We start from the raw sequence: 15,618 nt of genomic DNA, 5'->3' as shown, positions 1-15,618 counted from the left end.
TAAAGAACTAGCTAGAGAAAATAAGCAAGAAAAAGAAAGAAAAGACATCCAAATTGGAAAGGAAAAATTAAACTTTTCTGTTCCTAAGTAATGAGATGTAGAAAACTCTGGTAATTTCATAAAAATTTCTGCAAAGTGGCAGGCTCTAAAATCAACACTCAAATATTAGATGCACTCCTATATATTAACAATGAATATTCTGCACAAGGAAATTTTAGAAATACAATTTCATTTACAACGGCTTAAAAAATTGAAATATAAAACAGAACAAAATATTGCTGAAAGAAATAAAAGAAGACATAAGATAATAGGCAGCCTAGAGAATGGGAAACAATATTTGTAAATCGTATATCTAATTAAGGATTAATATTCAAACTATACAGTGAACTTCTAAATCCAGCAGTGCAAAACTAACCTGAAGCAAAAATGGCAGTGGATTTGAATTAACATTTCTCCAAAGACAATATACAAATATACAATGAGAACATGAAAAGATACCCAGGATAACAAATTATTATGAAAACATAAATCAATACTACCATGAGAAACCACCTTATACTCAGTAGGAAGGTTATTCACATAGAATATAAGGATTAGGGATGTAGCTCAATGATAGAGCACTTGCCTATCATGAGTGAGGTCCTGGGTACAATCCCCACCCCCCACCCCTCACCCCGTTAATGAAATAAGTAAGTTAATAATAAAAGTTAATAAAGGGAGACAAACACACATATACACAATAACCAGTGTTGAGAGGAATATGGAGAAACTGAAATGCTTCTGAGCTCTTGGTGGGAATGTGAAAGGATATAACTGCTGTGAATAATGATAATGATGGTTCCTTAGAAAATTAAAAAATGTAATTATCATATAATTCATCAATTCCACTTGTGACTATATTCCCACAAGTATTGAAAGCAGGGTCTCAAAGAGACATTTGTTCACCAATGTTCGGAGCAGAATTATTTGTAATGTGTAAACCACAGAAGCCACTAGTTATTCATAATTATGCATGAATTAATAAGCAAATCGTGGTATATGTATTTGATAGAATATTATTTAGTCTTTTAAATGAAGAATATTCTGACATATATTACAAATATGAATAAGGTCATTGTGCCAAGTGGCTTATTTGCCAGTCACAAAAAGATAGTTGGTGATTCCTTATTTGAACTATTTTGAAACTTCAAGTATTATAAAATCATAGAAACAGAAAATAGAATGTAGTAGCCTAGGGATGGGTAACAGAGATGTGGGATTATATTGTTTAATGGATACAGAGTATTAGTTGTGCAAAATGAAAACCATCTTTTAGATGGAATTGTGGTTTTGGTGCAAAAACGGCATAAAGATATTTGAAACCACCGAGCTGTACATTTAACAAGGTTTTATGTTGTTAATTCTACCACAATTGAGAAAATGGAAAAAAGGAAAATTTTAGTTTTCCTCAAGGACCTTCCTGATCAAATAGCATCCCTCACAAAGATGGTGGTTTGCAAATACAGAGAAAAAAGAGTTTGTCCCTAGTATTTTATCACTATTATCATTGGAAAAGATTGTTTCTTATTTATACTGGTGGAAAAATTAAGTACCTACATCTATTCCCTTTAGGTCAAAGTAGTCAAAACTGAGGTTTTTCTTTTTCTTTTCCATAGATTTATTTTCTTTAGGGATATCAGGATTAATCTAAGGTAATCCAATGTGTATCAATGTGTATGTACCCCATGTGTGGTGATTTTTTTACACACATTGATTCTTTTTTGGGGGTGGGAATGGAGAATCAAATTCAGGGCACTCACTCAACCACTGAGGCACATCCCCTCCCTTTCTTATATTTTATTTAGAGGCAGGGTCTCACGGAATTGCTTAGTGCCTTGGTGTTGCTGAAGTTGGCTTTGAACTCATGATCCTCCTGCCTCAGCCTACCAAGCTACTGGGATTACAGGTGTGTGCCACCATGCCTGACCACACATTGATTCTTAAGTTTGGGAATCTGGGTTTTACAACCACTCTGAGTGATACTCTTATGTCTTACATTTTGAAAAAGACTTTCTGAGCAAGAGTGAAAAACATTATTCTGATAATGTGAAGCTACAATTTGTGGTTCTTTAATAATAGAGGCATGACAGGCCTGGTTCTTATAAATAAATTCTGCTATCAAATTCATATCATTTTGCAGTCCCCTTAATCTGCTCCTTGAAAAAAGGAAAGCAAATCCAGAATTCTAATGTGGCCAAAAGGAGTTCTTACTTTCCATATGCACAGAGCCTAAAGGTTCTAACAAAATAAACATAAACAAAAACAATGTTTTCAGCCTACTAATGTCTCATTCCAATGAAAATTTTTTTTTACACTGTATGTCTCTTTAACTTACATTTACAGAATATTTTGAAATACATTATCTGGTAGATCAATCTTCATGGTAGATTTTACAGATTCATCTTTTTTAAAATTAATTAATTAATTAAATTTACAATAGAATGCATTTTGACATATTGTGCACAAATGGAGATTAATTTTATCAAAACCAACAATCTGTTGATTAAATAATGTTACAATAAAGGTTACATCATTCCGTTTAAATCTCAAAACAAACTTGAGGTAGGAAGAATTTTTTTTTTAACCTGTAACCCTCATAAAATGACGAATGTGTTTTGTTTTCATTCCTTGACACCCAGCTAGCTTAAGCTCTTTGCTCAAGTTATATGGGTAGATGTGTTAGTCAGTTTTCCAGTACTATAACACAAATCTGCGATGATCAGCACACAAGAGAAAAGGTTTCTTTTGGCTCACAGTTTTGGAGTTTCCAGTCAATGTCAATTGGTTTCATTTATTTGGGTCTATGATGACACTAGCATAACACATCATAGCAAGAGTGTGTGGCAGAGCAATACTATCCTCCTTGTGGCCAAGAAGCAGTAGAGAAAAAAGAGGAAGTGGCTGAAATCTGCAGTTATTTTCAAAAGCACTCCCCCAGTGACTTGAAGACCTACCATGAGGCATCAATGTTCAAGGTTCTACCGTCTCCCCACAGTGCTACCTTGGGCACCAAGCTTTAACACATGGGCCTTTGAGGCACATTCAACATACAAACTGTAGCAGTAGTAAACTGTAGAGCTGAAAAATTTTGAAAGTCATAGATACATGCTGAATATTTAGCATTTAAAATATAAATATATTTGAGTGACTTCAACAGAATGTTCTTACATATTATTACAATAAAAAATTGGTTATATCATAGAAAGCCACTGATATACAAAGCTAAATAAATGCTTGCCAAGAGATTCATGCAATAATAGAACTTTTAATGCTTAATAAGCTCTAATTAAATCTTTGTTTTAAAAAAATAATTCTGAATTATAGAGAAAGTTTAAGACTACTGAAAGTTCAGATATTCCTTCTCTTAGATTCATTCCTGGTGATATTTTGGACATCATTTATATACTTTTGTTTTACAAATGGAAGCATAGTTTTTCTATTTTCATTCCTATTCCAATTTTTAGTTGACAAATAGCAGAGAACAAGACCTCTCATGTGTGCAGGCCTGTTTCTGGTATGCAGGCCTGACTCTACAGGAATAAGTGGAGTTCATTCCATCACACTAATGGATCAGAGCATCATGCTGTTGGTAAATGAGTGTCAATGGAAAGCCCCTGTATGTTACTGATTAAGGAGCACAGGAAGCAATGTTGTTGAGAAAGATCATTCTGCCAGATGAGTGGTCACAAAGCATGGTGTAGGGAAGTGACATTCCTGGCTTCAAACGTTGGGACTCCCACTATTCACTAGATATGACGAAGCAAACTCCTCAGTCTTTTTGAACTTCATCTTGTACATATGCAAACTGAGTATAAATAGCATTAACTTTCAAAATTCCTGTAAACATCAATGAGCTCAGGTATGTAAAACATATGTGACAGCTTTGTATAGACTGTCAATGCATGATAAACATTGCTTGAATTTTATTTTTATTATGGAAGTAAAACCTTGGACTGGTATCTAACTACTTCATTACTTCAAATTTTTTTATTCATTACTTTTAACTTCAGATTTCTAGTAGAGGAAGCCCTATGCAAATGATATCCTACATTTTGTGCCATAGAAAAATATGGAAATCCTCTGAGCTCCCTCCTGTCATAACATGTTTGATTAAACTTCAGGGGTTGGGGGAACTAATTTGCGATCTTATTTCTACAGTGAGGCCCTTTTATTTTTGTAGATCACCATGACGTCTGGACCAATTATGTTGGTCCCAGTGTGTCTGCTAGAAAACAACAATGAGCAGCTAAGAGTGAACCAGAAAGCCTTGAAGATTCTTCGCAAGATTTCTCAGCCTGTGGTGGTTGTGGCTATTGTAGGGCCTTATTGCACAGGAAAGTCCTACTTGATGAACCGTCTTGCTGGAGAAAACCTTGGTGAGTGAGGTCCCTCGGCAGGGCTGTTTACTTCAATCCAGCTCTATCTCAGTTTGTCACTGCATCTTCAGGATAACAAGGAGGGAGATTCTGAATCTCCTCTCCAACAAATCTAATTCTTTCCAGCAAAATTGCAGCCTTGTCAATGTATCCAATGCTTTTATTTACATCTGTCATTTCAGCTTCCTGTAAAAGGGATATCCTTCATTTCTAGCAGCTTAGGACCTGAGCTCTTACAATGACCTTCACCCATCCATGGTTTTCCTTTTTCTGATATCTTATTCTTATTAACTTGATGCTCTCTCTGAATTATGTATCTCATCATGGCTGCCATATCACTGTTTTTTTTTAAAACTCTATCTCAAGCAAAATTATATTGTCTCAATTTCCTTTTTATACTTTCTTCCCACTTTTCAATCAACTCCTCTCTTTTCTTAAAACCCAACATTCCACTGAATTGCTCTTTCTCTTTCAATATATACCAATGACCCTGTCTTTTCTGATTCAAATTATGTTTCTTTTTATCCATCCCGGACCCTTGCTTAGCATCACTTCTCCTGTTTCACCAGCTTGCTCCTAAAAACTCTTTCCTTTCTTATTATCTCTATACCACACACTCTTGGTTTCTTTCTATCTCTGAGTCTCCATCTCCATCTTTTCAAGGTACTCACAGGCTTTAGCCTCCGAAGGGCAGGTATTTCAGCCTCATTCAGTCCTATTGTATCTCCTGGAGCTTTAACTTATCTATAGTACCTGGAAAATAATAGTTACTTAATAAGTAATTGTTGACTAAATTTCTTTGTTTATTCCTCAGATGATTAAAAGGACTTGATCTAATTACAATACCATCACTAGCTTAACTTCCTTTTGAAGTCAGGGTGGTTGGACAGCTAAGAATCAAAGCATCTTTGTGTGTAGTGTAACTTCTTTCATCCAGTGCACTGGTGGGCCACACCAACAGGAAGGCACATTTTCTTACAATGGGAAGAGGAATTAGAAATTATGAACAAACCAAACTTTAAAATGTGGGAGAAGCTTACAGAGAAAAATATGAGGTGTTTATGTGACACTAAGTTGGATATCCTCAAAGAACAGAGAAGCATCATCTTTTTTTTCATTGCAATAAGTATTATCATTGTAAAATAAAACATAAATATACTATATGCAACAACATATCCACACCCACTAAAAACAAATATTCACACACACATATACATATGGATATACATGCTTATACTTTATAAATATATGAAACGTACATGTAAATATATAAAATCAGAGAAGTAGTATCTCGTATCACCGGCTCTTATGATCCTACAAGTGCGATTCTGTAGTTCAGGAGGTTCCTGAATATCTGCTCTTCTCTTGCAGGCTTTCCTCTGGGATCCACAGTACAATCTGAAACCAAGGGCATCTGGATGTGGTGTATGCCCCACCCCAACAAGCCAAACCACAGTCTGGTTCTTTTGGACACTGAGGGCCTGGGAGATGTGCAAAAGGTGAGGCAGAATCTCAGACAGATCTTTTTTATTCTGGTATTTTTTCTTAGCTTTCCATGGTACTTTTTACTTCAACTTCTGTATTTCATTCCTGAAATCCCCAAATGCTACTCTATGGAATGAGACTTACTTCGATCTCTTTGAATTTATACCATATAATGTGATACGTTAGGTAAAATTGTATTCCTGAGAAGTGAATTGAAGAGTTTCATCTATTTTAGTAAGCCTTTATGGAGAAGCTGAGATATAGGGTCTTGGGCAAGTACTGTTGATGAGGTAAAGGTCCTGCTCTCTCAGAACCTTCAACTCTGTTGAGGAGATGGTGTGTATAAGTCAGCTAGAATACCATGTGATCACTGCTTGGGTGTGAGTGAACCAGGTGAATTTCCTAGAAAGCACACTAAGAGACACCAACAGGCAGGAGGTCTTTTAATTCAGGTTTTAGTTTGCCGAATCTTACATTAGAGTGCAATTAAGACACCATGTCTATTTCTGTATCTGTCTCTCCCTCTTTTCCTCCTTCCCTATTTAGAGATTAAATTGGAAACAAGATCTATATTTCTGTAGGGTTCATTTGCTCCCAAGTTTAAGCAGATATTCTGTTCTTACTTATAAAACAACATACCAAAGATACGGTCTTGGTGCCAAAACCTATTGTTGTTTCTCTAAGTCCAACTTGTTCTGATCTCAGTCAATTTACTTCTTAAATAATTAGAATTTGGGAAATGCAGTATATTCATAATATTTTTTTTCCAAATTCCCATATTCTGGATTTGAATTTCAGGATTTTCATTTCCTCAAGCAGGTAATAAAACATATCAGAGTTTTACTACAACTGACTGCTGGCTTCTTCAGTGATTCAGTCAACACAAAAGCAGCTTTGCCTCTTCAAGGCTCTCACCATCTCGCCACAGAGCTAGCTTTGAAGTCACATCTTCTGTATCTTCCCTTGGCTCTGAGACAGTCAGACCTAAGAACTCTATGCTTATTTAATTCTAATGTTGATTTGGCTTCTGCAAGTATTTCTATTTTGCATACCCTTTTGTTAAGTCCACATTTTACAAAAACTTCAGCACTCAGATGTAATTTCCAGTTATATTCTATGTCACATACAGTCATTTCCTACTTTCAGTAACTTTTGTTCTCATTGACACTTTCATTATTTTTATTCAATATAATAACTGTTCTTTTTACTTTAGATTCATTACTAATATGTAAACACTTTAATTATGTTATTATCCTTGTTTGTCGTTGTTTTTAAATTAATGTATTATTAGATAATCACGTAGATTGTAAAAATTGCTGTGCTTAAGTATGTTTTTCACCAAATAAACAAGGTGAGCAACATTTTTTAGTAGCCCACACATATGTATGCTTTGTGGATTTGACTAAAATGCTCAGTGGTGATTAGCACAGCATGAATTATGTGGCCCTCTTATTGTTAAGTGAGACTTGGTCTCTTACTACTAATTAGTTGCATACTGGACCCTGTTTTTTCAACCTGTATTTTCTTATTTCATCTCATTCGAAAAAGAAGGATCATTTGAAGAAAGTATTGTTAGAATCCTTCCATAGATGAGGAAACAGGGGTCACAGAAATTTCATTGCCAAAGCTGAGATTTAATTTTGTTTTCATGTTTTATTTTCTTTGTGTCAACACTGTGCTGTCTGTAATAACAAATGAAAAATAACTGAACAACAACAACAACAACAAAACCTGAATGAACACTGAAGGAAAAGATCATTCAGTGCTTGTTTTAACATGTTTTCCAGGGTGACCCTAAGAATGACACGTGGATCTTTGCCCTGGCTGTGCTTCTGAGCAGCATGTTGGTGTACAACAGCATGGGCACCATCAACAATGATGCCTTGGAGAAGATGCAGTATCCGTTCTAGTTTATTGAGAAATTGTGGAGGGAATGGAGACCAAGCTGAATCCTTCCCCCAGTGGCTGAGTTGCCTTTGGTAGGGCAGAGAGGACCCAGGGGAAGGGAGAGCATTCGTAATAATTTTTTAAGGGGAACAAGGAAATTGTGCCTGGCCACTCCTTTTCCTTAGCCAAGTCCTAGTTATGTGACAGAACTCACAGAACTAATCAGGGTGAAGTTTTCCCCGAGACTTGATGGAGTAGAAGATTCCACAGAATTTGTGAGTTTCTTTCCAGACTTTGTTTGGACTATTCGGGATTTCACTCTGGAGCTGAACCTACGTGGTCACCCCATCACGGAAGACGAGTACCTGGAGAATGCCTTGAGGATGATTCCAGGTATATGAGCATGATCTGGGTGGGGTGCTGACTAGTAAGGGCTGATATTTGATGAACATTGTCCATCATCTCTGGGGTTGCCTTGTACTTCACACTAGCTCAGGTCTACAGAAATGACTGGGTTCTGGGTTATTACTCTTTGATAAGTTCTAATGACTAGAGTTAACTCACCCAGTGAGAGTAGGGCATGAATGTGTACAAAGTGATTCCAAACCAATTTTCACTTAAAATAATTTGTACTTTAGCATTCAGCTTACGTCAGGCACTAAACCTTTCCAGATACCTGACATTGCTCTTTCTTATGCTTCTCCTTTTTTTTGTGGAAAAACAATGAGAAAAACAATGTACTAGTTAATTGTTAGTCATAGAATTACAAGGCAGAACCTACTTTGTTCAGTTTTATTCATTCTCCTTTCAGACATTGTTTTAGTCAGCTTTTTCACTGCAGTGACTAAAGGTCCTGACCAGAATAACTATAAATGAGGAAAAGTTTATTTAAGGACTCACGGTTTCAGAGGTCTAAGTCTATAGAAGGTCAGCTTCATTCCTCAGGGCTTGCGGTGAAGCAGAACATCATGGCAGAAGAGTGTGGAAGAGGGACGCAGCTTACATGATGATCAGAAAGCAGAGAGAGAGACTCCACTCTCCAGATACAAATATATACCCCAAAGTCACACCCACAATGCCTACTTCCTCCAGCCACACACCACCTGCCTTCAGCCACATAACGCCTGCCTCAACTCCATTAGGTGATTAAGTCACTGATAGATTAAGGCTCTTATAAACCAATCTTTTCTCCTCTGAACCTTATTGCATTGTCTCACTCATGAATTTTTGGGGGACACCTCACATCCAAACCATAACAGACATGTATTAACTTTTCAGGGAGTGGCTAGTTATGTCTTCCATAAAAGCAACTTTACACTCCAAATAGACCTAAACAGTCCCTTCCAAACTTTTTCAATACTTCTGCTGCCTGCCAGAGCCTTCATTTGTGTTTCCCTACCATATCATTCTCTTCATATTAGCACCTATGATGATACTGTTCTCAGTTAATAAATTATTCTAATGTATTGCATTTAGGTGGGTGAGTGTCTGATAAAACCCATAAGTTTATTATGTAGAGACAAATTATATAGCTTCCATTTTGAGAGTTTATATTCTTTAGAGTTTATACCCAAACTACATAATCCTATTTGTTGTGTGAATAACAGTGATTACAGTTTTCCTTAACAATGTGTCATCTGTCTTATTTTAGTTATTGCTCCACTATCTTTATTTGTGGCTCCTCTTCATTCAGTCTTACAGCTGGACTTCCACTATCAGTACTATCAGACCAGAAATTGATATGTAACCATCTACCAATCAAATCACTCCTGAAAATCTTATAAGACAGGTGCTGATCTTGGTTCAGTGGATACCAACCCCAATTTTTTTTTTCCTGGGCACATGCCTCCCACAATTCATTTACAGAGATGCATCACTGATATGAGTTTGATTTGCACTAAGCCATTGAATGAATATATAAAATTGGATCTTTAAGAAGATTCCAATGAATAATAATTCCAAGTCATGATATGCTTGAGATGCCTTGTCCCTAGTTTGTGCTCAGGGTGACTCTGTTTTTCCTCTTCCTCAGGTGATAATGATAAAGCGAAAAATACTAACACATCAAGGGATTGTATTAGACGTTTCTTTCCCAACCGGAAGTGTTTTGTTTTTGACCGACCAAAATATGAAAAGGAGCTCCTAGCTCATATTGAGGATGTGTTGGAAAATCAACTAAATCCTGAATTCCAGGAACAATCAAAAAATTTCCGTTCTCACATCTTAACCCATGCAAAGATCAAGACCCTCAGGGAAGGAGTCAAAGTCACTGGGAATCGTGAGTTTACTTTTCTTAAATGATACTTCTGTGTGGTCTAATATTTGTTGAATCATAGTACATGCTATTCAGTTTTTTATTTCTTTTTATACAGAAGAGTATAGACTATTTATCAATATTCATATACCACAAGAAAATGTGTAAGTGTTCATGTCACAGGATTTACAAAATCCTATTATTAATTTTATTTTCCAAAACTTCAAACATCACTGGTATGGACAGTTCCTACATATATGAAGGGACCCATCTTGGATGAAATAGAAGTGATAGGGTTAAAAACAGACTGCATTGTCTTTTCACGGGAGGTCCTGTGAAAAGGGAGACTATCTGGCAGTTTAAACCAGTCCAAAATAAATGTTAGCTTATGAGGCCCTGAAAATCTCTTGAATGCTTAATAATTAGAAATAAATGATTTTTGGATTCCCCTACCTCCTTAGTCTATCTGTTTATCCTACTTTTCTCTTCAGTTAACAAAAAATAGTTTCTTTTTTTCCTGAACAACCATGATTATTTTATTTTATTTTTATCTTTCAAAAGAGAAAGAAGAATCACAATATTATGATATTTGTAAATGACCACAATTCCTTACTAATGGGATGTGGGCTTGAGGAACCTGCCTAGATCCTACCTCCTTTAGTCCCTTGTCCACACTGATTTTCATGGTTCAATTGCTTTCATCACCGTAACCATTTAAAACTCAGCTTTGTAAAGATCTCAGACCATATCTTTAAAACTTTTTAGAACATTATAGTTAGTATAGTAGTTGGGTTCCTCCCAACAAAATCACACATGCATGGAGTTCAATGTCAGTTCATGTCTGCCCTTCTTCTCTTCCCTCCTCTTTCCCCCCATTCTTCCTTTTCTCCACTGATCTTCCTATCACTCACCTATTTATTTATATTTGATTAATTCTTTCTATTTATATATAAAAGTGAGATTCCTTGTGGTATATTTATGAATGTACTTAACATGATTTAAAAAAAATTCATTCCACATTTCTCTGTTTCCCATCTCTTTCCTCTCCCTCTCAATTTCCTTCTTCTATTCCATGATCTTCTCTATATTTTTATGTATTTAATACTCCCTCTTTTATTTCTTTATTTTTTCCTAGCTTCCCCATATAAAAGAAAACATTTGACTCTTGATTTTATGAGACTGACTTATTTCAGTTAGCATGATGTTTTCCATTTCCATGAATTTACCAACAAATGATATAATTTTATTTATTTTTTGTGGCCAAATACAACTCCATTGTATATATGGAGTTGTATTTAGCCACAATAGGTATATATATATACTATAATTTCTTAACCCATTTATTAATTGAAGGATACCTGGTTTGATTCCATAATTTGGGTGTTGTGGATTTTGCTACTATAAATATTGAGGTGGCTGTATTGCTATAATATGCTGATTTTAGTACTCTTGGATTAACACCAAGAAGTGGGATAGCTGGATCATAATCATCTAAATCAGATTTTAGATGAAGGTTGGTATTCAATATTTTAAACTGTTAAGTCCCAGTGAGTAATAGAATGAAGAAAAGGTGTGAAATTGTATGTGCTGATAGAAAAAGTATGCAAGGCATGTGTTAGTTTATCTTTGTCCTTTGGACTATTATTTAAAAATACCTTAAACTGGGAGTATGAAACAACATACATTTTTTTCTCCAGGTTTTGTAGGCTGGGAACTCCAAGATCAGGGTGCCAACATGGTAGAGTTTTTGAGAACTCTTCCAGGTTGCAGACTGCTGAGTTCTTGCTGTTACCTCACATGGTAGAAGGGGCAATTTAGCTCTCTGGGGTCTCCTGTAACATACTAATTCTGAACTGTTCCCCCATTGTCTCTAATCACTTCACAGAAGGCACCACCTCCTACTTCCATCACCTTCATGGTGAGAATTAATCAGTCCATGGTGTTATGTGTGATTTTAAAAACACAGTCTCAGACTCTTGTATCCTATTGAGTGAGAACTTGACATGCATACCTATTCTCGGCCTTATTCAGGGTTGGGGAGTTTGGTGGAGACCTATGTGAATGCCATCAACAGCGGAATGGTGCCTTGTTTGGAGAATGCAGTGACCACTCTGGCCCAGCGTGAGAACTCAGCAGCTGTGCAGAAGGCAGCCCACCACTACAGTGAGCAGATGGCCCAGCGGGTGCAGTTCCCCACAGACACACTCCAGGAGCTGCTGGAGGTGCACACAGCCTGTGAGAGGGAAGCCATCGAAGTCTTCATGGAGCTCTCCTTCAAGGATGACAAGCTGGAGTTCCAGAAGAAGCTGGTGGTAATTAACCTTAGCTTATACCTTTCCTGATCTTGTCCTGGAATAAGGTTGATAGTCTTTTTTTTTTTTTTTGTGGTGCCAAGGATCAAATCCAGGACCTTAAACATGCTAGGCAATCACTCCACCACTGAGCCACATCCCAAACCCCTAGGCCTAACATTTTTATTCCAGGGTTTGTATCCTTCTTATCTCAGAAATAACCTAGATTTTTGTGGGTAACAAGACTCTGCAGGCTACAAGTGCTCTCTTTATCTAAAAGATGACACTTTGTTTTCTATTGCTGCAAAACAAATGGTCATGTACTCAACAGCCTAAAAGAGCATGCATTCATTAGCTCACAGTAAGGTTAGATCCCAGCATAGGATATGTGGGGGTTCTGCTCAGTGCCTCACAAGCTGAAAACAAGATATAAAATGGGCTTAGTTCTCATCTGGACACCTGGGAACCCTTTTCATCTTCAACATACCAGTGATGCATCCCATCTTTCCTTCCTTTCTAGTCTCTCTGTTTTCCCTTCTGCCACAGCTGGAAAAAACTGTTCTAATGTGCAGATGTGGTTAGGTTCAATAGGGTACTGTTTATTTATTATATTTATCCTGTGTAATGCCACATATTGTAATCATAGGATTACTAACCATCATATTCACAGACCCGGGGGCGAGGCAGGAAGTGGACACAGAGGAGAGAACTCTCAGGTGACAACTTAGTTTGGCTGATCAGATGCACCTTCACAGAAAGTTTTTCTTTCAGACTATTTAGGACAGATCTTAATTTGACAAAATTCTCATATTTCATATTGAGGAAAATCCAGCTGGATTGTAATTTCCAAATAGAAACAAACAAACAAATGCACCTATTCTTATATCCTCACACACTGAAACTGTCATGGAAAGAACTTGCAAAGCAGTCAAAACTCTGCTCAGAATATACTTAACTTGTTTCTGGTGGGTAGATGTGCCATGCATATATTTTCATCTGTAGCAACCCGCATTCTCTGAGGGGAATTTTACTTCAACCAGAATTAAACATTAAACATTTTATTAGTGATTGTTAGGGTTTCAGTTGCTGTTAATTATACTATTACTAAATAAACTATAAAGTTTATGTCTTCCAACTCCATCATTTCACATATATTGAGACTGACATTGAGGTAAGAGACTTTTCAGAGTCACACAATGAATTGGCCAGACCTGGGACTGAAGCATGTCTCCTGACTCCTTCTATGTTCCAGTCCTCTCTGAGGCGGTCAGACTGCTTTTTCTGAGAGGATACCAGTTGGGCCTTCCTTCTAACAACTTCTTTGTATTTTACTTCCCTACATTTCCCTTCCAGGACACCATAGAGAGAGAGAGAAAAAAGCTCTCCTGCTGCAGAATGAAGAGGTATCTGTCAACTGCTGCGAGGCTCGGCTCAAGCAGCTTTCAGGGCCCCTGATGCCAAGCATCTCAAGAGGAGCGTTCTCTGTTCCTGGAGGCCATAGGCTCTACTTAGAAGTAAAGAAGAAGGTAGAACTTCAGTACAATCTAGGGTCCAGGAAAGGAGTGAAGGTGAGGAGTAAGGGGAGGGGAGAGGGCCAGTATGTGGTCAGAGGGTCTGTGCTGCTCCTTCTAAAACTAAGCTCCCACCATTATTTGTGAAACAAAAGCAGAGAATGGCTATATGTTGACATTTATATGATTTTATATCCCATGTTAGTTAGATCCTCTTAAGTAAACCAGAAACAGTTCTTCCCAGAGAGGGTTTAGAACCAGGAATTCAGGTGAAACCAACCATTTCTTTTACTTATCAAAAAAGCGGTTTTAATTTTTTTTCTGCTAAAACACAGAAGGTACAATATGAAAGAAATGACTTTGTTCTTGTGAGGCTTAACATATTTCAGTTGGACAAATAACAGTCAATGGTATATGAAGTGATAGGGTTATCATAAGTTAACGGTAACTGGTGTGTACTCATAGTAGCAGAGAATGATGATGGACGTGGTTGTAGGAAATATTGAACATTCTCTTCCTACATCAGGTACAGGTTTTGGTGATTTCCTTACATTACCTATTTAATTCTCAGAATACACAAAGTACATATTACTATCTTCCATATTAATACCCTTAAGAAAGGTAGTGCACAGAAGGCCTAATACGTGACCTAAGATCATAACAGTCTGTCAGTGACAGAGCTCATGGGCAGCCATTTTAAACTCAGAATTTATTTTTAAGGCGGGGGGATGGGGGGGATCCTCCTACTGCACCACTTCAGATTCTTCCAGCTATTCTACAAGGTTCCCTTTTTTTCATATCCTCAGAAACATCTCTTGTCCTTTGACTAATTGATAATAGGCATCCTCACAGATGTGCTAAGATCTCATTGTGGTTTTCATTTGTGTTTCACTGGTATTAGTGATGTTGAGCACTTTTACAAATATCTGATTGACATTTGAATTTCTTCTTTGAAAAATGTTTATTCAGGTCCTTTGTCCATTTTGTAATCAGGTTATTTATTTTTTTTACTGTTGAGTTATGATTTTCTAATATGCTTTGTATATTACCTCTTATCAGATATATGGCTTACAAATATTGTGTACCTTAATGTTACTAAGATAGTAGGCCTTGTGCATTCTCATGACAATGGAAAATGTAACTGTGTGATGTGATCAATATGAAAACTGGCTTGATTGTAGGAACCATTCAACAACGCAGTCATATATCAAACATCATGTTATATAACTTCAAAGTATACAATTTTTATTTGTTAATCTCAACAAAGCTGAAAAGAAACTCAGAAGGCAGCCTAGAAACGCTTTCTAGTATCGGAGGTGGAAGACACAAGTCAAACAAACTGTAGATATGATGCTAGTTAAGGAAGGCTAGAACAGATCCAGAAAAAGGATGTGCACATACCACAAACAATGGAGAGGGTACATGTTTGTAGAACTGCTCTTACATATGACTGGGGTGGCTGGTGGGCAGCACTCAAGGAAGAGGAGTCTGCTGTAGAGAGTTTTCATGTCTCACCAGAGCACGGACTTTTGTTGTGTCCTTAGAAGGACAGGAATCCCTATGGGATCCTAACTAAGAATGATGCAAAATAAAGTCAGTCTATTGAATAATAACTTCCTTATCAGAAGACTAGATCTTTTTTTTTTTTTGGCCTTCTTTTTTTTTTTTTTATTAATTTTTATTGTAGGTTGTTCAAAACATTACATAGTTCTTGATATATCATATTTCACACTTTGATTCAAGTGGGATATGAACTCCCATTTTTACCCCATATA

At 36.7% G+C, this 15,618-nt stretch overlaps 1 protein-coding gene across 1 annotated transcript in view; it reads left to right on the top strand.

Moving 5' to 3' along the window:
• LOC143403849 (guanylate-binding protein 7-like) overlaps positions 1–15,618 on the top strand; it is a 37,468-nt gene that overhangs the window by 6,271 nt on the left and 15,579 nt on the right. The window contains exons 2-8 of the mRNA XM_076862112.1: positions 4,220–4,415; positions 5,787–5,914; positions 7,688–7,797; positions 7,984–8,180; positions 9,820–10,065; positions 12,073–12,356; positions 13,691–13,900. Of these exons, the coding sequence (XP_076718227.1) occupies positions 4,226–4,415; positions 5,787–5,914; positions 7,688–7,797; positions 7,984–8,180; positions 9,820–10,065; positions 12,073–12,356; positions 13,691–13,900 (1,365 nt within the window). The 5' untranslated portion in view covers positions 4,220–4,225. The remainder of the gene's footprint in view (positions 1–4,219; positions 4,416–5,786; positions 5,915–7,687; positions 7,798–7,983; positions 8,181–9,819; positions 10,066–12,072; positions 12,357–13,690; positions 13,901–15,618) is intronic.

The sequence above is a fragment of the Callospermophilus lateralis genome, chromosome 7, assembly GCF_048772815.1.
Source record: "Callospermophilus lateralis isolate mCalLat2 chromosome 7, mCalLat2.hap1, whole genome shotgun sequence".
NCBI classification, from domain to species: Eukaryota; Metazoa; Chordata; class Mammalia; order Rodentia; family Sciuridae; genus Callospermophilus; species Callospermophilus lateralis.
This window is presented reverse-complemented; position numbering and strand designations above follow the sequence as displayed.